The 24,203-nt window shown below is 44.0% G+C and overlaps 1 protein-coding gene across 1 annotated transcript; it reads right to left on the reverse strand.

Moving 5' to 3' along the window:
* Positions 1–21,825: 21,825 nt before the first annotated feature.
* Positions 21,826–22,920, reverse strand: PNMA2 (PNMA family member 2; the record flags this gene model as incomplete). The annotated part of the gene is made up of 1 exon (XM_082842364.1): positions 21,826–22,920. The coding sequence occupies one exon, from the start codon at positions 22,918–22,920 to the stop codon at positions 21,826–21,828; it is 1,095 nt and encodes a 364-aa protein (XP_082698490.1).
* Between the last annotated feature and the right edge of the window lie 1,283 nt (positions 22,921–24,203).

The raw sequence follows: 24,203 nt of genomic DNA on the forward strand, positions 1-24,203 counted from the left end.
GGGACAACTTTTAGACACTATTTGGTGCTATCTTTGCTGGAACTCCAGCAAATGTCTAATCTACCAGGGGAGTGAAGCATTATCCTGGTTTAAGTCTAAGAAAGAGGTGTTCACAAAGATTTAAGAAGTTTCCACCTCCCTCTTACAAATTCTACCTTCTTCCAAATACAACCATGTGGCTACACACTAAGTACAGAAGGGAAGTTGGAGCGAATGTCATCAGGATATGAATTAACTTGAAACCTGGAGTTTCCAATCCCAACTTGTCTGGCGGTCTAATTGATATTCCACATAGGTCATCACCAGGCGCTGGGCAATCCCTGCCCCAAACCAAAACTCTAAGTTACCTAAATGGGGGCGTGCATTCTTCCCTCCCCCCACTGAATTTGTTTGCTAGAGCTACCATAATAAGGTACCGCAAACGGAGTGGCTTAAACAACAGACATCCATTGTCTTCCAGTTCTGTAGGCTAGAAGTCTGAGATCAGGGTGTCAGCAAGGTTGGTTCCTTCTGAGGGATGTGAGGGAGAATCTGTCCCATGCCTCTCCCCCAGCTTCTGGGGTTTGACATTTTGGATTATAGATGCAGCACCCTGACCTCTGCCTTCATCTTCACGTGACGATCTCCTTGTGTGCGCGTCTGTGTCCAGATTTCCCCTTTATATAAGGACACCAGTCATATTGAATGAGGGACCCACCCTACTCCAGTACGACCTCATCTTAACTAATGACATCTCCAGTGACCCTATTTCTAAATAAAGTCACTGCCTGAGGTCCAGGGGGGTTAAGACTTCAGCATATGAATCTTGCCGGCGGTGGGGGGGGGCACAATTTAACCTATGACACCTACCTTTACTCTTCCTTGTTCACTGGAGGCTCTAACTGAAGCAGGAATGTACCCAGCAGCCAGAAGCCAAGGTCGGTGGGGGCTCAGTGAGCTGGGGATGATGGGGCAGAAAACTGTATGCACATCTCTGGTCATCCACACGCATCCTTCCTCAAAGAAGCTCAGCAGGGATTGGCTTCAAACGTCTGAATTATTAGACTTCCTTATGAATAGTGTTGCACTTTAGCCGTTATCTTTGGGACCTGCCTCATCTCCAGTGACTTTTCAGATACAATGTTTCCTCTGCTCTCATGAGGAAAGTCACCTCCTGTAATCCAATGTCCCCTCGCTCCTGAATTAGAGCAGGTTCTTAGTGATGAGCAGCAGAAATTTTCTCTGGATAATTTAAGAAGAAAAGGAATTGAGGAAAGGATGTTGGGCAGGTCATTGGCTCTCTAGAAAGGATGGTAAACCAGGCCAAGGCTGTGCTTCCAGAAACAAATCACACCACAGTCAGAAGGACCCAGCATGCGCTCTGCCACTAGGCTCGGGCACCCATGTCCATCCTGGATGTTTGCCTCCACTGCTCCTGGAAACTCTATCTAGAGCCTTTTTCTCCAGATTCGGAGGTATCCCTGAGCCCTAAAGGATAGGCACATCTGCGCTAAAGCTTTCTAAGGCCACCTTCATGACCAACATTTTCTGATTAACTGTAGATTCCAATAGTCACCTCCTGACCGGTGAAAATTTGGCTCTGCTGGGGTCCTGAGAGAAGCAGACACTGAGATGAGTTAAGAGTGAAAACGTTTAACGGATGGCCAACAAACACATGAAAAGATGCTCAACGTCACTAATCATTAGAGAAATGCAAATCAAAACTACAATGAGGTATCACCTCATACCGGTCAGAATGGACATCATAAAAAAAGCTACAAACAGTAAATGCTGGGGAGGGTGTGGAGAAAAGGGAACCCTCTTGCACTGTTGGTGGGACTGTAAATTGATACAGCCACTATGGAGAACAGTATGGAGGTTCCTTAAAAAACTAAAAGTAGAGCTACCATATGATCGTGCAATCCCACTCCTGGGCATATACCCTGAGAAAACCATAATTCAAAAAGACACATGCACCCCAATGTTCATTGCAGCACTATTTACAATAGCCAGGACATGGAAGCAACCTAAATGTCCATTGACAGAGGAATGGATAAAGAAGATGTGGTACATATATACAATGGGATATTACTCAGCCATAAAAAAAAAAAATTGGGTCATTTGCAGAGACGTGGATGGACCTAGAGACTGTCATATAGAGTGAAGTAAGTCAGAAAGAGAAAAACATATATCATACATTAATGCCTGTATGTGGAATCTAGAACAATGCTATAGATGATCTTATTTGCAAAGCAGAAATAGAGACACAGATGTAGAGAACAAATGCGTGGATACCAAGGGGGAAGAGGGATGAATTGGGAGATTGGGATTGACATATATTTGCCACTGGGTATGAAATAGATATCTAGTGAGAACCTACTGTATAGGGAACTCTATTCAGTGCTCTGTGGTGACCTAAATGGGAAGGAAATCCAAAAAAGAGGGGATATATGTATACGTATACCTGATTCACTTTGCTGTACAGTAGAAACTAGCACAACATTGTAAAGCAACTATACCCCCCCCCCAAAAAAAAAGAGTGAAAAACTTTATCAGGAGTAACACCTGTGGGAGGAAAAGGCAGGAAGTGGGATGGGACAGGGATGGGTTCAGTCAGACCACGATACAGAATTGTCCCCTCCAGCCTGATGGGAACTCTGAGCAAACGCCTGCAGAGGAGTGATGGGTGGGAACGGCTGGGGGCTCGTACCGCGTCATGCTCGGTCACTGTCCAAGCCACCCCAGGAAGAGGGTGGCTTTGACACCAAAGCGGAGGTGGGCTTAAAGATGTCTGTCAGTTAACCACTTACCTAGTGGTTGGCCCAGAGCTCTGGTCCTAAGCAAAGGGAAACAGCCATTCAAGGATGTGGGTCAGGGCTTCCCTGGTGGCGCAGTGGTTGGGAGTCCGCCTGCCGATGCAGGGGACATGGGTTCGTGCCCCGGTCCGGGAAGATCCTACGTGCCGCGGAGCGGCTGGGCCCGTGAGCCATGGCCGCTGAGCCTGCGCGTCCGGAGCCTGTGCTCCGCAATGGGAGAGGCCACAACAGTGAGAGGCCCGCGTACCGCAAAAAAAAAAAAAAAAAAAAAAAAGAGGTTGAAAAAAAAAAAAAAAAAGGGATGTGGGTCATGCATAGCCATGCAACTCTCAGAGTCTGCCTCCGCTTCCAGGCAGTACTGTACATGTAGATGGGGCATCTTTACAGAGGAAACACATGTCAATATCATACATTGGCTTCTGTCATTTTTCTTATTCTATGGGTCTTGGTTCCACTTCCCCGATGAGATTGTGACTCTCCAAAACTACAGACTCATCTGACTTCCTCAGCATCCCTGACAGAGCCTCGCCCGAGGCTGAACACGGAGTAAAAGCTCTAGGAACATTTTCTTTGTTTTTTCTTTTTTTAATTTTTTGGTCGCGCTACGTGGCATGTGGGATATTAGTTCCCCGACCAGGGATAGAACCGGTGCCCCCTGCCTTGGAAGTGCAGAGTCTTAACCACTGGACCGCCAGGGAAGTCCCTCTAGGAACATTTTCTGATCCATCTAAGGTGGCTTTCTCACTGCTTCCTCATCCCGTCTCCACCACGGCCCCCGCCCCATCCCTAAGCACTGCAATTTGAAGGCTCCGTTAGAACAGGCCATAAGTAAAGCCCCTGGCTCACTGTCAGGATGAATTTCTGACAGACAAGTGCTTTCCTGCCCATCTCCCTCTCCAATCATTCATTGTTCTTGTCACAAATTAAAAAGAAAAGCAGGCAGCGCTTAAGAAAATCTGTGGCCCCACTCGACACCTCCCGCGCAGAAAAGCATTTGACAACCGGTTCCCATGGCAACGGGCTTTCTTTGAAATAATTCCTTGTTCGGTGCGCCAGACCCCCGCCTTTCTCTTCTTGGGAGTAATGGCCAGCATTGAAAGTGAGATCAGAGAAGGAGAAAACAATCCAGATGAACAGAGCCCACAGGCCGGCAAGAGGGCTCTCGCGGCCCAGGAGGGAAGAACCCAACGCCTCCGTCCTCGGGGCCACGCTGGTGCTCACCAAAGCGTTCAAAGATGCCAAGGATGAGGTCTGAAAAAAGCTGACAGCAGCATCAACAGGCACTATTTAGAGCTACACAACTGAGCAGAGTTCTCTACTTTTGGAAAAGGGCCACGTTCGCACATTCTATGCAACTGTGCCTGCCCCGGAACCTGCTTGCTTCCAGATTTTTTCTTTTTTTTGGTCCTTTGGTGCCATGGCACATGGGCAGTGCTTTCGCCTCAGAGGAGAGCTGCCCCTGCCCTTGCCCTTCATCCCTATGCCCACTGTGCTAAGCAGTGAGACCCAGACCTGACTTCTGTTGTAGGTTGACTTGTGGTCCCCCCAGATTCCTATGTTGAAGTCCTAGCCTCCAGGACTTCAGAACGTGACTGTAGACTTTGGAGATAGGGCCTTTAGAGAGGTGATTAAGTTAAAATGAGAACGCTGGTGTGGGCCCTAATCCAAGCTGACTGGTGCCTTTATAGGAAGAGGAGTTCGGGATACAGAAGAGACACCAGAGATGCACCAGCACTGAGGAAAGGCCATTGTGAGGACTCGGTGAGAAGGCAGCTGTCTGTGGGTCAAGGAGACAGGGCTCGGGAGAAACCAACCCTGCCTGCGCAGTGATCTCGGACTTCCAGCCCCCAGTCTGCATGTTTTGTTGGGGCAGCACAAGCACTCAAATACGACTTGCCCCTGGGCTGCAGAGGCTCCATTTGTCAGACTGGGACTCAGGAAAGTCAGTCTAAAATTATCTGCTTTACATCCCTTTCAGAGGGGGATGGGCTCCACCAAGAGCTCCAGCAAGCTCACTGCCCTCACCACGCGACCTGTGATACACTTGTGTCTTGACGTGTCTGAAGGTCTCTTCTCTCACTGGATACCGTAGTCTGTGAAGTGACTGATGGAGGCCCAGTGTCCACTCTTTACAGCAAAGGAAGCCAGACGGGTCTAAGTGATTCAGCGCGGGAGGCTAGGCGACCTAAGTAGTTGTGTCCTTGCTTCTCCATCCACCCACGTTTACAGTATTTTAATGTATATGAGATCCCGGAATGGGATGCTTTGAGGTTGGGATGCTATCTTCTTCCATTTGTATCCTGGCCACTGGGACTGTGCTTAGCATGAAAGCACTTAATAAAGATCCCTGAATAGTTAATGAATCTTATTCTGGCCAAGAGAAGGAAGCTTTAGGATTTAAATCAAAAGAGAAATCTCTGGTCTTTTGTTCTTTTCTTTCTTTCTTCTTTTAGACGAGGAGACAAAGGCTTAGAAAGTCAAGTGACACAGAAGCAGAACCAGGACCCAAACCAAGGTCTTCTGAATCCAAGTTCTGGGGTTTTCTGCTCTGCCATTCACTGAACTGAATACACAGCCAACTGTGTGTGCACCCATGTCAGGAAAACAAAGACAATACTATATTTTCAGGTAAGCACAGTCTCTTTTTTTTTTTTTTAAACATCTCTATTAGAGTATAATTGCTTTACAATGGTGTGTCAGTTTCTGCTTTATAACGAAGTGAATCAGTTATACATATACATATGTTCCCGTATCTCTTCCCTCTGGCGTCTCCCTCCCTCCCACCCTCCCTATCCCACCCCTCTAGGTGGTCACAAAACACTGAGCTGATCTCCCTGTGCTATGCGGCTGCTTCCCACTAGCTATCTATTTTACGTTTGGTAGTAAGCACAGTCTCTTAGGTTCAGCATTCGAGTGTGAATCTACTTATTATGTTGCAAAGGACCTGGTATTATTCCATGTACATCCTGGTATTTGCCTCTTTCATCTTTTCACTCCCTTCATTAAAATTCTCAATGGCTCCCAACTGAGTCCCAAGTACAGAGACTGCACATAGTAAGCATTTGATACATTCAAAAAAATAAATTAATGAATAAATGAAAGCAGAGATAATTCTTAATTCCTCCCCCTGGCATTCAAAGCTCTCCATAATCTGGTACCCTAATTTTCAGCCTTCATAGACAAAATCCTTTGCTCTAGCTGGCTCAGTTTCCTCTCTGCTCCCAGAAGAATGCATCATTTGTAACTCTGCTTTGGTTGTTCGCCCAGACTCAGATCACCCTTGTCTCCCTTATTTGTCCATCCTGAAGTAGCTCACATCTTCAAGCCTAACTGAAGCCACCCCTCCTTCTGGCTTGGTGCACAAATAAGGATTTGGAGTCTGGAAGATGTGGGTGGAGGAAAAGGAATCTACAAAGCCTTCTGAAATAGAGGTGCAAGTTAGGAAGAAAACCTGGAAGAGACAGAAATGGAGGGATTGCAGTTGCTTTTGCCACTCAGAGAAACTATAACCTCCATTAAGTCACAATCCCGGTAGCTGCAGTTTCTTCATTTATACAATGGAGCTTTAGACTAGACGGTCCTTAAGACAATTCCAGCCTTAACACTCTGACTTCCCATCAACCCAAACAGCTGCTGTCTCTCTTTGTAGGGTCCCCAACTCTTTTCTCTCCTCTTCCCCAAGGCCGTGTATGCACAAAGCCCTGCTCGCCAGAGACCTTGACCATCAGTCACCCCCTCTTTTCTATCTTCAACTTCTTCCTCTCTAATGGTTCTTTCCTACCAGCATTGAGTGCGCTGAAAGTCTTTTCCATCTTCCAGAGAAGGAGGTGGGTTTCCACTTTTGTCCATGATGGAATATCTAGTACCAGACTTACCTTCCTGCCGTAAACACCAATTCATTAGACAAACTATATTAAAAAAAAATGTTTTCAGACATTAGGGAATGGGCAGTGCAGAATTGTGATTCCCAATAGAAAGGAAACAAATGAGATGAGCCCTAAGATTGCTTTGGCTTTCTGCCTGGAGACACTTTCCCGATGATGGTACAAGAGGTACCCAAGCAGAGCCAGTGGTCTCAGTGAGTTGAGGGGAGGCCAGAGTAGCTGGAATTTGCCAGACAGAGGATCAGAGAGGAGGGAGCCATGTAGAGAAAGCCCTCCCGAAGTCAGCACTGGGGTCCCCTTGAATCTTTGGCTGAGTACTTAGTTATGCCCACATAGGAAAAAACTCCGCATCACCAGGCAAAGAAAACTATAATTCCCCAAACGGAACAATTCCCAGAGCTCATGTAGGGCTTGGAGATGTTTGAGTTATGACTAGCCAAAGGAGAGAAACCCCTCTGAACACCTGGCTCACTTAGTAAAGACTCCAGAAGGGTCACACATTAGTAGTAGGGCTAAATCAGCCCTATTTGACTTGCCCTAGCAAAGCTTAGAAACAAGCGAAATGATGCAATCAAAGGATGCAAGCTGTCTCACAAATAACTGTCTGCTAGAGCTAACTTCTGTGCCCTTTAAAGGAAGAGAACAAAGTGCAGACACCCGACAACCTAATATTCACGACGACCAGCGTAAGGGTTAAGTAGTCAGGGTTCAATCAGAGAAGCAGGGTGAGTGGGAGTCATATATATGGGACATGAATTTATTAGAGGAACTGGCTTACACAGTTGCAGGAATTGGCTAAGCACGCCTGGAGTCCATAGGGCAGGCAGACAGCCAGGGAAGAGCACAGTAGGCTGGAAGCATGGTGGGAAGAAGAAAGAAGAGAATTTCAGATCTAGTCATTGTTTGGAATCTCTGAGCTCAGCGGAGGCCCGAGACCTCTTTTTTTTTTGTTTTGCAAGGTGATTCTCAAATTTATATGGAAATTCATAGATAGAATAACCAAGACACTGCTTAGGAAGATAGATGTGATAGAACTCACTCTCACTCTACTATAAGACTTTTAGACTGTATGGTGTTGACATAAACGTAGACAAATTGACTGATAGAATGGAAATGGAGAGCTAAGAGCAGGCGCATTTATATAATTTATGATAAAGGTGGCACTGTAGAGCAATAATAAAACAGTATTTTTGAATTGACCCCTGCCTCACAGCCTAATTAAAACTATATATATATATATATATATATATATATAAAATATAATATAATAATTCCAAGGGGACTTTAAGTGTACGAAGCACTCTTTTAAAGGCTTCCAAATGATTAAGTTAGGCCCACTTAGAATACTCTCCATTTTATTAACCTAAAGACAACTGATTATGGACTTGAATTACATCTGCAAAATTCCTTCAAAACGGCACCTAGATTTGTGTTTGATTGAAACTCTGGGAAAGGGTGTGTGTGTGTGTGTGTGTGTGTGTGTGTATTATAAAATAGCTTCAGTTTCCCTTCCATGCTCCAACTCCTATGAGAGAAATATCCCTTGTACCCTACCATAACTGGACACATACTAGAAAGGGAATTCTGGGAACTGTAGTTCAGCCTAGCCAAGGTGACATATCACAAAGCCATCACATTCAGCATCCATTAAAAGTTAGACCTTCATTGAAGCATAACCAGGAGACGCCTGTAACCAGGATAAAAATATAAAAGACACAGACATGACAGAGATGATAGAATTAATAGAAAAGAACTTTAAAAGAGCCATCATAAACATGCTCAAAAATTCAAGGGAAAACCTGAAGACAATAAGGAGAGAAATTAAAGATATTAAAAGAAATCAAACAGGACATCTAGGGCTGAAAAAATAAAATGTCTACAGTGAAAAATATACCAGATGGGCCTAGCTGTAGATTAGACACCAAAGAAGAGAAAAATTAATGAACTTGGAGATGTAGTAATAGAAATTCTCTAAGTTGAAGCACAGAGAGAAAAAGATCTGAAGCAAAATGAAAAGGAAGAGAGCCTCAGTGACAGTATCATGTAGTCTAACATATGTGTCTCCCCAAAGGAGACAGGGATCAGAAAATAATTTCCAAATTTGATGAAAAATATATATCTCCATATTCAACAAGTTCAGTGAATACCAAGCAGAATAAATAGATACCACATCAAAGCACATAATAATCTAATTGATGAAAGCCAGTGAGAAAGGGGAAAATCTTAAAGAAACCAGAGAAAAAAAGACACATCATATTCAAGAGAACAAAAATGAGATTTACTACAGAATTTTTGTCAGAAGCAGTGTAAGCCCGAAGTTAAAGGAATGGCATCCAATGTGCTGAAATTAAAAAAAAAAGAACTGCTAACCTAGAATTCTGTATGTAGTGAAAAGATTCTTTAAAAGTAGAGTAAAATAAAGACATTTTTGATAAAAACAAGCTGAGATAATTCATTGCCAATAGACTAGCACTGCAAAAAATTGTAAAAGGAGTTTCCTCAGGCTGAAGGAAAATGACATGAAATAGAAACTCAAATGTACATAAAAAAATGAAGAGTACTAGAAATATTAAATGAGTGAGTAAATATAAAAGGCTTTCCCCCCCTCATTTAAAAATCTTATAAGAGAACATTGAACACAGAAATCAGAATGCGCTGGACTTCTCCCTCTGCACAGGATCTCACATTTTGATGTTGGCTGGGCTCTCACCTGGAGGCGTGGGGAAGAATCTATCTTTGAGCTCATTCAAGTTGCTGGCAGAACCTGGTTCTAGGTTCTAGGTTGAAGGTCTAAGGTCTATGTTTCCTTGCTGGCTGGTACTCAGGCTCTGCCCTCAGCTCCCTGAGGCCCCCATTTCTTCTCACATGGCCCCCTTCATATTCAAAGCAACAATGATGTATCAAGTTCTTACACTTTGAATCTGCCTGACTTCCCTTTTTATTAATCAGAGAAAGGTTTCTAATTTTTTCTTTTAGTTTCTTTTTAGAGCGTTTTTTTTTTTTTCCACAGCACAATTGAGAGGAAGGTACAGAGATTTCCCATATTCCTCCTATCCCACCATGCATAGCCCCGCCCATTATCAACGTTCCTTACCAGAGTATCCCCTCTCAACAGCTCCTACCATTATCAACATCCCCTATATTTGTTACAATTGATGAACCTACTTTGACACATCATCAACGTCCAAAGTCCATTGTTTACCTTACATTCATTCTTGGTATTGTACATTCTCTGGGTTTAGGCAAATGTATAATGAAATGGATCTATTATTTATTTTTATTTTTTAGCGGTACGCGGGCCTCTCACTGTTGTGGCCTCTCCCGTTGCGGAGCACAGGCTCCGGATGCGCAGGCCCAGCAGCCGTGGCTCATGGACCCAGCCGCTCCGCGGCACGTGGCATCTTCCCAGACCGGGGCACGAACCCGTGTCCCCTGCATCAGCAGGCGGACTCCCAACCACTGCGCCACCAGGGAAGCCCGCAATGGATCTATTATTATAGTATCATACAGAGTCTTTTCGTATCCTGATAATCCCGTGTGTTCTGCCTATTCATCCCATCCCTCACCTCAACCCCTGGCAACTGCTGATCTTTCCACTGTCTCCATAGTTTTGCCTTCTCAAGAATGTCATAGAGTTGGAATCATACAGTACGTAGTCTTTTCAGATTGCTTTCTTTCACTTAGTTATATGCATATAAGGTTCCTCCTTGTCTTTTCACAGTTTGATAGCTTGTTTCTTGTTAGTGCTGAATAACATTCCACTGTCTGGATGTACTACCATTACTTATCCACTCACCTACTGCAGGGCAACTTGGTAGTTTCCAAGTTTTGTCAACTATGAATAAAGCTACTATAAACACCACATGCAGGTTTTGCTGTGGGCATAAGTTTTCAACTCCTTTAGGTAAATACCAAGGAACGTGACTGCTGGGTGGTAGGGTAAGAGTATATTTAGTTTTTTGTTTTCTTTTTTTTTGGCCGAGCTGCTCAGCTTGTGGGATCCTAGTTCCTCAACCAGGGATTGAACCTGGACCCGGCAGTGAGAGTGCCGAGTCCTAACCACTGGACTGCCCAGGAATTTCCAAGAGTACGTTTAGTTTTGTAAGAAACTACCAAACTGTCTTCCAAAGTGGCTGTACCATTTTTATTCCCACCAGCAGTGAACGAGACTTCCTGTTGCTCTGCATCCTTGTGGGCATTTGGTTTGCTAGTGTTCTGGATTTTGGCCATTGCAATAAGCGTGTAGTGGTACCTTATTGTTGTTTTAATTTGCATTTCCCTGATTGACATATAATGTGGAGCATCTTTTCATATGCTTATTTGTTGTCTGTATATCTTCTTTGGTGAGTCGTCTGTTAAGGTCTTTGGCCCATAAACTTCTCTAATTTTAAGGGCTTATGTGATTAGATAAGGCCCACGCAGATCATTTCCCTCTTAATGTCAACTGTGCCATGTAACATAACATAATCACAGGAGCGAGATCTCATCATGCTCGCAGATTCCAGGGCATGGGGATAAATGAAGATCACTGATATAAGAACAAAGGCAAGACACCATCACTTGCATTTAGCAGAGACTCAAAATCAGGCTGGGGAGTGGGAAAAGGGGAAGGCTTACCATAAGATCTTATTGAAGGCTTTTGGCATACGGAAGGTGGAGGTGGGCTAATTGTAAGCAGAACATCCCATGTGATTGTTAAGGGTAGCATATTTGGCTTTCTCTTTTTTTAAAATTTATTTGTTTTATTATTTTTTTAAATTTCTGGCTGTGTTGGGTCTTTGTTGCTGTGCACGGGCTTTTCTCTGGTTGCAGTGAGCAGGGGCTACTCTTTGTTGTGGTGCGTGGCCTTCTCATTGCGGTGGCTTCTCTTGTTGCGGAGCATGGGATCTAGGCGAGCGGGCTTCAGTAGTTGTGGCACACGGGCTCAGTAGTTGTGGCTCGCGGTCTTAGTTGCTCTGTGGTATGTGGGATTTTCCCGGACCAGGGCTCGAACCCGTGTCCCCTGCATTGGCAGGCAGATTCTTAACCAGTGCGCCACCAGGGAAGCCCTGGCTTTCTCTTTTTGTTCCTAAGTTGGAAGTGGAGGCAAAAATTAGGGAAGCTAGCAGTTACTGACCAAGTGCTGACTCTTTGGGGCTGGTTGTTGCAGAAGTTGTGAGCCAGAGATCTATTTTTTTATATATGGTCTGCCCATTGTCATTTTGTATATTCAGTCTTTCAAGGGATTAGTGGAAAGATTTTGGGGGAGCATTTTAGAAATTCTACCTATTGCAGATATCTACAAAAAATGTACTTACAGCTAACACCAAACTTAATGGTAAGATATTGAATGCTTTCCCTTTAAGATCAGGAACAAGACAATGATGTTCTCACCACTTGTATTCAATATGGTACTGTGGGTTCCATCCAGTGCCATAAGTCAAGAAAAAGAAATAAATGATATCTAGATTGGAAAAGAGAAGTAAAATTGTTTTAATCTCGGATGACATAATCATTTATGCAAAAAAATCCATGACATCAAAAAAAAGTTACTAGAACTGACAAGTGAGTTTAGTAATGTTGCAGGACACATATCAATATATAAAAATTAATTGTAGATCTATATGCTAGCAACAAACAAATTAAAAGACAAAATGACTTGCAATAGCATTAAATATTAAATACTTAGGAATACAATTGACAAAAAGTGTGTAAGACCCCAATACTCAAAACTACAAAATTTTGCTATAAAAATTAAACATGACCTAATAAAATGGAGAGATATACCATGTTCATGGATCAGAAAATTGACTATTTTCAAAATTTTAGTTATCCCCAAATTGATCCATAGATTAAAGGCAATTCCAACAAAATTCCAGAAGGCTTTTTTGGTAGAGATTGAGAAGTTTGTTCTAAAATTCACATTGAAATGCAAAGGATCACAAACAGTTAGAATAACTCTGAGAAAGAAGAACAAAGTTGGAGGACTTACACTACCTGATGTCAAGACTTATTATAGTGTTATAGTAAATAAGATGGTCAGTATTGGTGCCAAGATAGACAAATAGATCAACGGGGCAGAATAGAGTCCAGAAGCAGATGCCCACATATATGGTCACTTAATTCTTGACAAAGATTCAAAACCCATTCAGTAGAGAAATGATAGTGTTTTCAACAAATGGTGCTGGAACAGTTTGATATCCATATGCAAAAAAGAAGCAAAACCTGGAAGAACCAAAAGAGAGAAGCAGACAAATCCACAATTATGGTTGCATATTGTAACACCCGTCTCAGTAATTCACAAAAGTAGGCAGAAGATGAGCAAGGAAATAAAAAAAGTGTACAACTTTTTCAACCAACTTGACTTAATTAAAACTTGCAACCTACAACAGTAGAGTCCACATTATCCTCATGTGCACATTGACCATTTCACCAAGATAGACCATATGTTAGATCACACGTCTTTGAAACACGGGGTGTATTCTCTTACCACAAAAGAATTAAATTAGAAGTTAATGATAAAAAGATGATTGAAAACCCACATATTGGAAACTGGACAACATAGTACTAAATAATTCAAGAATCAGAAAAGAGATCATGAGAGAAATTAGGAAATATTTTGTAATGGCTAACAATAAAAAAAAATCAAAATTTGTGGAATGCAGGTAAAGCAGTTCACAAAGGAAATTTATAGCTTTCAAGGCTTATAGGTTGTTACCTATATTCCTGAACAACTGGCTATAAATCAGAAGTTCCCACGTCCCCCTTTGGGTTCTATTAATTTGCTAGAGCGAATCACAGAATTCAGGAAGCCTGCTTACTCACCAGATTACCAGTTTATTACAAAGGAAATTAAAGGATGTGATGAAGAGATGCATGAAGAGAAGAGATGAAGAGATGCATGGGGCAAGGTTCTAAATAAAGGAGCTTCTGTGGAGCCCTGGGGTCCAGCATGGTGGCACATGGAAGCATTCTGGTTCCACCTGGAGCTTTCTAGTACCCCCTCCTTTTTGGTTGTCTTATGGAGCCTCATTACAAAGCCATGATTGATTAAATTATTGACCATTGGTGATTCAACCTCTAGCCCTTCTCCCCTCCCCAGAAGTCAGGGGGTGGGACTGAAAGTTCCAACAGTCTGTTCATGATTGGTCCCCCTGGCAACCAGTGCCCCCATCCTTAGGGGACTTCCAAAAGTCACCTCATTAACACAAACCCAGTTCTGGTGAAAATGGGCTTGTGAATGACAAGACACCTATTTCACCTTTATGGCTCTGAAGCCATTTCAGGAACTGAGAACAAGAGAACAAATATTATAACAAAAGATGCTCCCTTTGCTCTTATTTCTCAGGAAATTACAAGAATTTTGAGAGCTGTGAGCTAGGAACTATGGCTGGAAGACTGAAATATGTATTTATTGTAAATCACAATATCTTTAACTACTTTGCACCCCTCAAAAAACTAATTCATGGTTTATGAAAAAAACATAATGAAAATATTTAAAGTATTATGTAACAAAATTATGGGATATAATTAAAGTGATACTTGGTTATAAATTTCTATGCTTAAATACATTTAAAAAAAAAATCATGGGGCTTCCCTGGTGGCGCAGTGGTTGAGAGTCCGCCTGCCGATGCAGAGGACACGGGTTCATGCCCCGGTCCGGGAAGATCCCACATGCCGCGGAGCGGCTGGGCCCGTGAGCCGTGGCCGCTGAGCCTGCGCATCTGGAGCCCGTTCTCCGCAGCGGGAGAGGCCACAGCAGCGAGAGGCCCGCGTACCGCAAAAAAAAAAAAAAAAAAAAAAAAAAAAAAAATCATGAAACAGAAAAGAAGAAACAATCTTCAAGAAGCTGGAAATGAAATGGTATATTAATTCTAAGCATCATGAAAGAAATAATAAAAAAAGAACAAAAATTACTAAAATAATGATGGAGAGGATGAACAAGTCCAAAAGCTGATTCTCTGAAAAACATAGATGGAATAGCTACACTTCGAGGAATATTAACCCAGAGATAAAGAGCAAAAACACAAACAATAGAATAAGGAGCCATAACTGTAGAAGCATTAATAATTAAAAGCATCTGCACAGAACACCGACAAATTTATGCCAATACATTTTTTAAAAACTAGATAAAATGGAAAAGAATCAGAAAACTGAACTAGTAAAACTGACCTCAGAAGACCCAAAACCCACATAGTTCAATAACCTGCCAACCACTTCCAAATATTTCTAGGTTCAGCTGATTTTATAGGCAAATTTGTACTAAATCTTGGCTGAACAGGGTTTCTTTATCCAGTGGTTTAAATGTGTTATTGCCCTTTCGGCCTTCATGTTTTCTTAAGAGATGTCAGCAGTACAGTTAGCTCTCCATAGCCGCCTGTTCTGCATCCAGGATTCAACCAAAGGCGGATTGGAAATATTCCAAAAAAAAGAAAATCCAGGTAGTTCCAAAAAGCAAAACTATTTACGTAGCGTTTATATTATATTAGGTATTATAGGTAATTCAGAGAAGATTTAAAGTATACGGGAGGATGTGCGTAGGTTATATGCAATCACTGGGCATATAAGGGACTTGAGCATCACGGATTGGTCCTGGAACTAATGCCCCTAGGATACTGAGGGAAGACTGTAATTCCTCTGATTACTTCTCTCTATGAAATATGCCATTTTCCTCTGGCCACTTTCAAGATATTCTTGGTTTACAGTAGTTTATCTTTTGTTACGGCAGCTTGACTACGATGTGCCTATATGTGTTTTTCTTCATACTTGTCTGGGGTTGTCTGTTCCCTTGCTTATATTTTGTTTCACCCCTTGTCTGTTTCTAGGTTTTAATTTCCATTGCTCAGTCCTTTGTTTCTGGTGTAGGTTGGAAGTGTCAGGAGTTGGGGTGGGGGGAGGAGGCACGAATAGCCCTCTTGGTCTCTCTCCTTATCCCTCAGTATGTATTGGGCCCATCCCTGTGCCCTGAGGACTTTGTCTACCTTATAAACCGATTGCTCGTTCAGGTTAACCTGCCCACTCCTGGCAAACACCACAGCCTGCCTGGTCACAGAAGTGGTACATGGGCCCAAACCCTATCGCCTGTAGTACAACTCGGATGGATCCCTAAGCCAAAACCATTCTCGTTACAGGTGGAATACATTTCAGGCCCACGCCACCGAGTGCTCTGAAGCACCCAACAACTACCAGCCAGGCTCTGGTCAAGGAGGACGAGCTCCCCCGTAGTTCAGCTGCTGATAAAATCTAGGGTCCCGGGGAGGAATATGACCTAGGGATTCCATGGTCCTGCCAGGTTGCCCTCTCAGTCATCAACTAAAAGCCCATCCAAGGCCCTGAATATGGCCTGGGGAACCTCTGCAGGCTGGGTCCTCACCCCACGTTGCCAACTGTAGCCATAAACCCAGGCCAGTGACAGGGCTTGGGAGTCCAAAGGATTACTATCTTAGTTTTAGACCCATAAATCACCTTGAAATTGGAAACAGCCCTGGAAATTCTGGATTGGTTGATAGATGTTTTTCCCAAGATGGCAACACACCCAGCCCTAGACATTTACACTTGCCTCAGGCCTATATAACAGCTTTCTACTTAGAAACTTTAAAATGTACACTAGCCACTATTTGGGTAATTTTTTTTTAATTGAAGTATAGTTGATTTACAATGTTGTGTTAATTACTGCTATACAGCAAAGTGACTCAGTTATACACATATATACATTCTTTTCCATATTCTTTTCCAGTATGGTTTACCAAAGGGTATTGAATATAGTTGTATTGAATTGAATATTGTTCAATTCAATACAAAGGGTATTGAATATAGTTCCCTGTGCTATACAGTAGGACCTTGCTGTTTATTCATTCTGTATTTACCAGTTTGCATCTCACTAGCCACTATTTGGAATAGCAGGTCCCTAAGCTCAGGAAATGTCATTAAAGGCTAACACCCTTAAATGGAATATTACCAGGGAATGCATTATTTTGACCAGTCAGCAGAACTCAGTGTCCCTTCTTTTTTGTTGTTGTTGTTGTTAATGTGCTTTTTATTTAAAACAGTTTTAGATTTACAGAATTATTGGATAGATAGTACAGAGAGTTCCTGGATATCCCACACCCACTTTCCTCTATTATGAACAATACGTACATTGTTACAAATGAACCAGTATTGATACATTATTGTTAACTAAAGTCCACACAGCGTTCAGATTTCCTCAGTTATTCCCTAAATTTCTTCTTCTGTCCCAGGATCCCATCCAGTATACACATTACATTTAGTCATCATGTTTTCTTAATCAGCATCCCTTTTTTACCAACCCAGTTTCCAATGTTTTACATATGTTCATTTACAACACAGTTTACTCTTGTAGAAGGAAATCCTGCCATTTGTGGCAACATGGATGCACCTTGAGGACATTATCCTAAATGAAATAAGCCAGACACAGAAAGACAAATACTGTATGATTTCATTTACATGTAGAATCTCAAAAAGTCAAACTCACAGAAGCAGAGAGTAGAATGGTGGTGACCAGGGGCTGGGAGGTGGGGGAAATGGGAACATGTTGGTCGAAGGGCACAAACTTTCACTTAGGCAGGATGAATACGTCCTGGAGAGCTAATGTATAGCATGGTGCCTATAGTTAATAATACTGCAGTATGCACTTGAAATTTACTAAGAGAGTATGTCTTAAGCGTTCTTACCACGCACACAACGGTAACTATGCGAGGTGATGGATGTGTTAATTAGCTTGATTGTGGAGATCATTTCACAATGTATACTTACATCAAAACATCACACTGCACTTCTTAAATATATACAACTTTTATTTGTCAATTATACCTCAAAGAAGCTGGAAAAGAAAGTTTCCTTTTGCGACAATTGCTTGTTATTTCAAGAAAGCTTCATTTTTAGTAATTGAGTTTGTTGGCAAAGCTGTTGAGCCAAAGCCAGGAGAGGCCCTCAGTGGGGCTGCCTTTAGGCCTGCAGAGCAGGGGCAGGTCTGGGGCACGATGGGACGGGGGTGGGGGTGGGGGGGTGGGGGGGTGTTGAGCTTCCCAGCCCTTCCCTGGGGACATCCTGCAGTGGCTCCCAGCCTGAGCACCAAGGTGCAGTCTGGTAACTCCTCCCTCTGGGAACTTTTCCCTTCAAGGGGGCGGGGCCGGGGTGTGGGCAGATGGGGAAGTCTCAGCTGCCGCTGAAAGCAGCCCAGACAATAAATGGGCAGCTCCAGCTGGTGGCCTGAAAGAGACACTGAAATCCTACACTGTTTTTTTTCTCTTATGATAGAATTGACTTTGGCATACACTTCTGGCGTTCCTCTGGTTTTTAAGAAAATATCCATTTGGGATGTCAAGGACCACTCTGGCACTGCAGAGAGTTGGGTAACGGAGGGAGGTCTGGACCAGGGACAACTCCAGGGCCTGCTAGAGTGAGAAGGGTAGCTTCAGAGAAGCCCATTGTGGGACACCATCTTCCACCCCAGGAGAGCTTCTGGATGAGTGTTAAGTCTTCCCTGGGCAAACTCAAGAAGATCCTGGTCCGCACAAACAGGTGGGGGATGGGAGAGATGTCTGCCCTGATCCTGGGCCTTTAGACCGTCCAAAGATTATGCTGGTCAGACAACAACAACAAAACACACCCCGATTGAGTTTGACAATACTTGTCTCAGATCCTCTTAACTGCACTTGTATGCTTCATCTCAGGTTCCACTCCTTCAAAACTCTACCTTCCAATGCTCTAGCTTAAAAACTCTGCTTTTCCAGTCTTGCTTGTAGATCTCCCTTGAACATGGTTTGTATTCATTAGCTTTTTCTTCCTATTTCTTGGGATAACACCCAGCCAGATTCCGTCCTAAATGCCGCATCCCCCCACCCCGAGAACATTAGTTTCTTTGCCAATGCTCTGTCCAGGCTTGTCAGGACCAAGCCACAGTGGGTGGTGCAGCAGAGTGAGTGAGGATATGCCAGGAGGGAGCAAAGGCGTTTGCAAGTGGGGAAGTGATGACGGTGAATGAAAGAGATGCTGTCACCACTCTCCAGTCTCTCCTGAGGTGAGAGAGACAGAGCAGCTTCCACTCAAGGGACTTGAGGGCGACAGACCACCAGGAGGACCAGAGTTCAATTGAGGAATAGGGTGACAGGGTATTCTGCAGGGACTTTGATGATATAGGCTAGTTTGTTTAGGACCTCGTGGACTATCCAGTTGGCATGTTGGAGGGTCTTAAAGATCAACAGTGGGAAGAGGCACAGTGTAGTATGGACATGAGGGTAAAGATGGGAACAGATGACCAGAGAGTCTTGGGTTTAGGACGAACAGCAGAAGACAACAGAAGGAGAGGCTTGCCCTGAAGAGGTGGGCGGCCCCTGGTGAAAAGTTAACTTCAGCAGTAGGTTATGTAATCTTGGAAGCCTCGGTCTCCAGGGTCAGGACCGGAGACAGATTAAGTACAAGGGGAGACCAATCTCCCGGAAGGTTTTGCTCAAGTGATTGGGAGAGACTGCTGGGTATTCCTCCAGACACCCATCTTATAATGGGTCAATCTGCACTGTGTATGGCCTCTGAGGAATGCTCCCTCATTGCGCTGTAGAGAAGAGGAAGAGAAATTTCGAGGGCCAGAGGCAAGAGAAATTTTATCCCCTCTATACATCTATATAGTGAAAAATGATTTCATCCAAGAAATGCAGTATTTCACCTTTAGGTCATTTCACCCTTAGCAGAATAGAGGCTGGTGAATGTATCTGTACAGTTACTTGCCTAAGCAAATGAGTTGGAGGTCTCCAAGGGAACTGGCCTCCGTCTGTCGTTTCTTGTATTTTAAAGGGGAGATCAATGACGGGTGGACTGAGCTCTCTCATCCTTGGAGACAAAGCCCAAGTATTCCCATTCCAGCATTTTGCTCTCAGGTTTTCTGGAAGAGTTCAAGACCTTTTGGTTTTAGCTTGATTTTTTAATCTTACCTCTCAATTTTTTTTTAGTAATGAAATCCCTTCTTCAAGCATAGTTTATACAGAACCACAATACATGAAGCAGAAAAAACTCAGAATTTTATTACCAGCATGTATTTATTTTATAACTTCACACTTATAACACTTTACTTTGCATACTCTGACTACATGAGAACAACAAGGCCATTTTCATGACTACAAAAAACACATGAAATCAGGGTGTACAGGATGACAGTTGTATCACTTTGGTTGAACAGTACTGAAAAATATAACTTAGATCAATGATCACAAATGCTACCTCTTTAAAGAAAATGTTTTTCTTACAATCTCAGGGTATTCTTCAGTTAAAATTATTCACAATCGGAGAGAAGAAGTTATTTCTTATAATCATTAACAATAGTCAACAATGGCTGGAAAATTTATCACAAAGATAACAGACAACAAACACTCAAACTTACCACAAGAGCCAAAACGGTGTCTAATGCAATGTTGTCACAACCTCACAGGCAGATTACATATTTACTTGTTACTGCAGGACTGTTAGAAAAGGAAGAGAGCATGCATTGGCCGGACAGTAAGCGTTGTGAAAATAATAAAAAGAGCCTCGATGTACTGAGGGCTTTCTATGTTCCAGACATCACACTAAGTGCTTAAAAGGCATTATGTCATTTGATCTTAGCAACAACCCTATTCTATTGTCCTCCCATTTTTCTGATGAGGAAACTGATATTTCCAGAAGTTAAGCCACTTGTTTATTGTACATACAAAGCTCTCATGATGCTGTACATCAGTTGTGTTGGAGCCTTGCCTAGCATTTAACTGAATGATGCTCATTTATGCTTGAAGCACACTTGACGTCACAGGACATGCACGGGCCTGATTTAAACACCTCTGACATGCTATGGCTTCCTTAATCTATGAAGAATTAAAATAAGCTTGGATGTGTGCTCACATATCGCCAAGGGAACCTTTCTTCCAAGGTCTGTACAAAATGAATCAATCTGAAAACAAAAGCGAGCCTGTTGGTAAATGCCAGTGTGTTAAAATTCGGATATCAACACGCTTGTGTCTATCTGTTATTTATTAGAGATTTAAAGAGTGTAACATACATTTTCAAGATAGAACTGCTGAAAAATCCCTGCAGAACTACAAAGCACAATTTGAAAACCGTGATCACGGTGGAGAGAGGATTAGCCAGTGTCAGAGAGGTCTGGACTTCCGTCTGGGCTCTGCCACCTGATAGCATTTTGATGTTGAGCAGACCATGTAACCCATCTGAGTTTTTTTCCCTTCTCTTTTAAAATGAGCATAATTATACCACACTGGGGGTGCTGTACACATAAAATGACATATGTCTAAAGTGCCCGGAACAGAGCAGGTCCTCAGTAAAGGTGAGCTCTCTTCCTCTCCTCTTTGCCCTTTGTTGCCACTAAAACTCCTCCTCTCTATCCAGGCTGGCCTGGATCCAAACATGGCCTGCACAGCCCCATGCTCCGTCAGGCCATCCTGTGATGTCTACCCTTTCTCGAGGATGTCCCTCAACTGTGGACCTCTGTGTCCTCAGGGCCCAACACACTGCCTGGAACCATCTATCTGACAGCCAGCAGAGAAGCGGGAAGTGCTTCCCAAGTAAGAAAAGAGAGAAACCTAAGATAGAGATGTCGTGCTCATTTGGCAACGATACTCCTCTTGGCTTCTATTGGCGTCGTGAACTCGTTTACACGTAAGGTTATTTAGCTTTTCATGCTCGGAGGCTATGTCCTCCCTGAGAGCAGGGCCAGACTGGTAGGTTTATGACCGTTAGCTCTTTGAACACTGCCTCACGTGGCTTGGTACTCAGAGATGTGTACTCGGTACTCTTGCTGATGTGAGAAAGGAAAACACTTGATAATTCAAACAGCTTGGATTTTTACATAGATGACAAAAGATTTTTCTTTTTCTCACATCATTTCTTTCTTTTGGTCTATTGGCGGGTATTTAAAGGAAACCTGGTTCAGATTCCTTTAGGTGTACTATCTCGTATTTGGAATTTAATTTTTTGTTAATTAATCATCTATGTAGGGTCCAAAAAACTCTCAGATATTTTTTTTGTTAGAAAGAAGAATCAAGACCGGGCTTGAATGCCTTGATTTCAACTGCATAAATTAGAGAAAAAAAGACTGAAAAGGTCTTAGCCTGGTAGAATGGCTGTCTCTCCCCGTGCCGGCTGTGGGTCCCCCTGTGAGTTGGGTTTTAGTCTCCGGCCCCATTATCCCAGTGGCTGTAGCCATCTCCATCTTCCGGTGCTTCAGTATTCTCATTTTCAAAAGCGGCTTCTTCCTCCTCTTCTTCGCGGATTACCTTCATTAAGTCCAGGAAGCTGGGAGGAGGCCCCTGGTCTCTCAGCTCCCTAAGCCTACACCAGAGGATCTCACTGAGGCTCGCCCCGGCCATGACCTGCTCCAAGCGGACCTGGTCCGCGCTGTTCCTTGGGATGGCCCGCTTCTCCACAGCTCTCCGCAGCAGGGTTTCTAACCGTAACACGTACGCTGAGACTTTCTCTCCTTCCTCCTGATAGGTCTTCAGGTATTTCACCTGGGAGGTCCTACGACTCTCCAGGCTTCCAAACACTTGCTTAAATGCTTCCAAACACTCTTCCACACTTATGGACGGATTGTCTGCCTGGATTATGTGCATGAGGTCCAGGGCAGGGCCGCGAAGGCTTTCCACCAACCATCTTTTCTTTTCTGCCTCTGCTACCGGCCACTCTTTGACTATCTCGGTGGCCTGTTCCAACCAGATTTCAAAGGGCTCTTCCTCTGGCGCGGGCACAGCGCTCCCCGAGAACACTCTCAGTTTCCGGTACCTCATGGGGAGCAAAGGCTGAGGGGCGTGTGCTATTGCCTGTCCCAGCAGATGGGCCAATAACTCCGGTGAGACACAGGGCATGGCCACTGGAGACACTCCCTCATGCCCAAGCGCTCGGAACATTCCCGAGACCGTCTGCCCCTCTTTCTCTAGAAAGAGGTTCAATCTTTCAAGAAATTCAGTGTCCTGGTTCGGGGTCTTAAAGATCACTTTCCAGATGCCCCCCTTTCCCTGAACTTCGCTGGGGATCACGGAGACGTCGGTGTCCTCCAGAAGCTCTACCAACACAGCATTGGCATTCTCCTGCCTCCTGAATATTTTGCCAAGCACTCTATACCTGCCCAGAGACTTTAAAGTCTCCTGGAGGACCTCCTGAATCTCGGCTTCATTGCAGCCCACGGGTATCCCCATGACCATCAGTGATTTCTGATCATCCACACTCATGATCCTACACCAGTCCTCCAACAGGGCCAGCGCCATTGCCCCAGATACTGACTCGCTTGAACTCTATGGCTACAGATTGGTTTGTGGGGTAGATGGGTGTTGCCTTAGAATTGAGAATATCCTGGATGAACTTCTAAACTTATAACCCACCAGTGAACGGGCCCTAGGTCCTAGTTTTCTGTACCAATAACCCTTACTGCTCAGTGGCAAGAGCTCGGCACTTTCCGGGGGGTCTCCAGACCTGACCCAAGGTGGGTGGTTAGTATCTCAGTTGTGACAGGACCACGGCCTGTGGCTCTGCAGCCCAGTGGCTGCTGCTTCTCTCACGCAGCCACGTGGTGGGGCCGCCCCATCGGAAGCGTGTGCAAGAGCTGTTTTCATTGCCCTCTGGGTCTCTGCTGCCTCACCTCTCTCTAGCCAGTGGGGAGTCGCCTTCACTCTTGCACCCAGAACTCCTGGAGGGAAGTCTCCCAGCAGAGTGGCTTGGGCTCCTGGGGAAACAAGGCTCAGTTTTACCGCACAGCCCTCTCCTTCCCGGGAAGCATCAGTGCCTGGTTAGGGATGGAAGTGGGGGGTAGACCAGGGATCCTGCCTCACATTGTATTTGAGTCTTCTTTGCTTACAGTGACATTTTCGTTCTCTTGGGGACCCTCCTGCCATCAGGCTTCCCCACCATATGCTCATCAGGCATGCCAATTAATGAAGCCCCAGTTGTGGACAGGACCAAGATCTGTCCCGCGTGAAGAATGAAATCAGGAGAAATGACTAGATACCTGGTTATGCATTCCAAAACGTTCCATGACAGCCACGGAGCTTATGTATTCTGCTTCTAGCACAGGAAGGTGTCACCCAGCTCTGCACAGTGGTGTGTCTGGGTGTCTCTCAGCTCCAGCCAAGCCGCCCTGTATACATATAATAATAGTGTACTTTTATGACTCGGTAATATCCAATGTGAAGACTGTTAGTGCACTTATTCAAAAATATGACAATCCTTTACAGTTTAATTAAATCTACTAAACAATACTGAGTTGCTTCATTTCTTTGATGAAAAAATCCGATTAGGGGCTTCCCTGGTGGCTCAGTGGATGAGAGTCCGCCTGCCCATGCAGGGGACACGGGTTCGTGCCCCGGTCCGGGAAGATCCCACATGCCGCGGAGCGGCTGGGCCCGTGAGCCATGGCCGCTGAGCCTGCGCGTCCGGAGCCTGTGCTCCGCAACGGGAGAGGCCGCAGCAGTGAGAGGCCCGTGTACCGCAAAAAAAAAAAAAAAAAATCCGATTAGGAAACACTCAAACTTTTAAAATCAATTTAATATAGGTT

This window comes from Leucopleurus acutus, assembly GCF_964270905.1.
Source record: "Leucopleurus acutus genome assembly, chromosome: 7".
Classification (NCBI taxonomy): domain Eukaryota; kingdom Metazoa; phylum Chordata; class Mammalia; order Artiodactyla; family Delphinidae; genus Leucopleurus; species Leucopleurus acutus.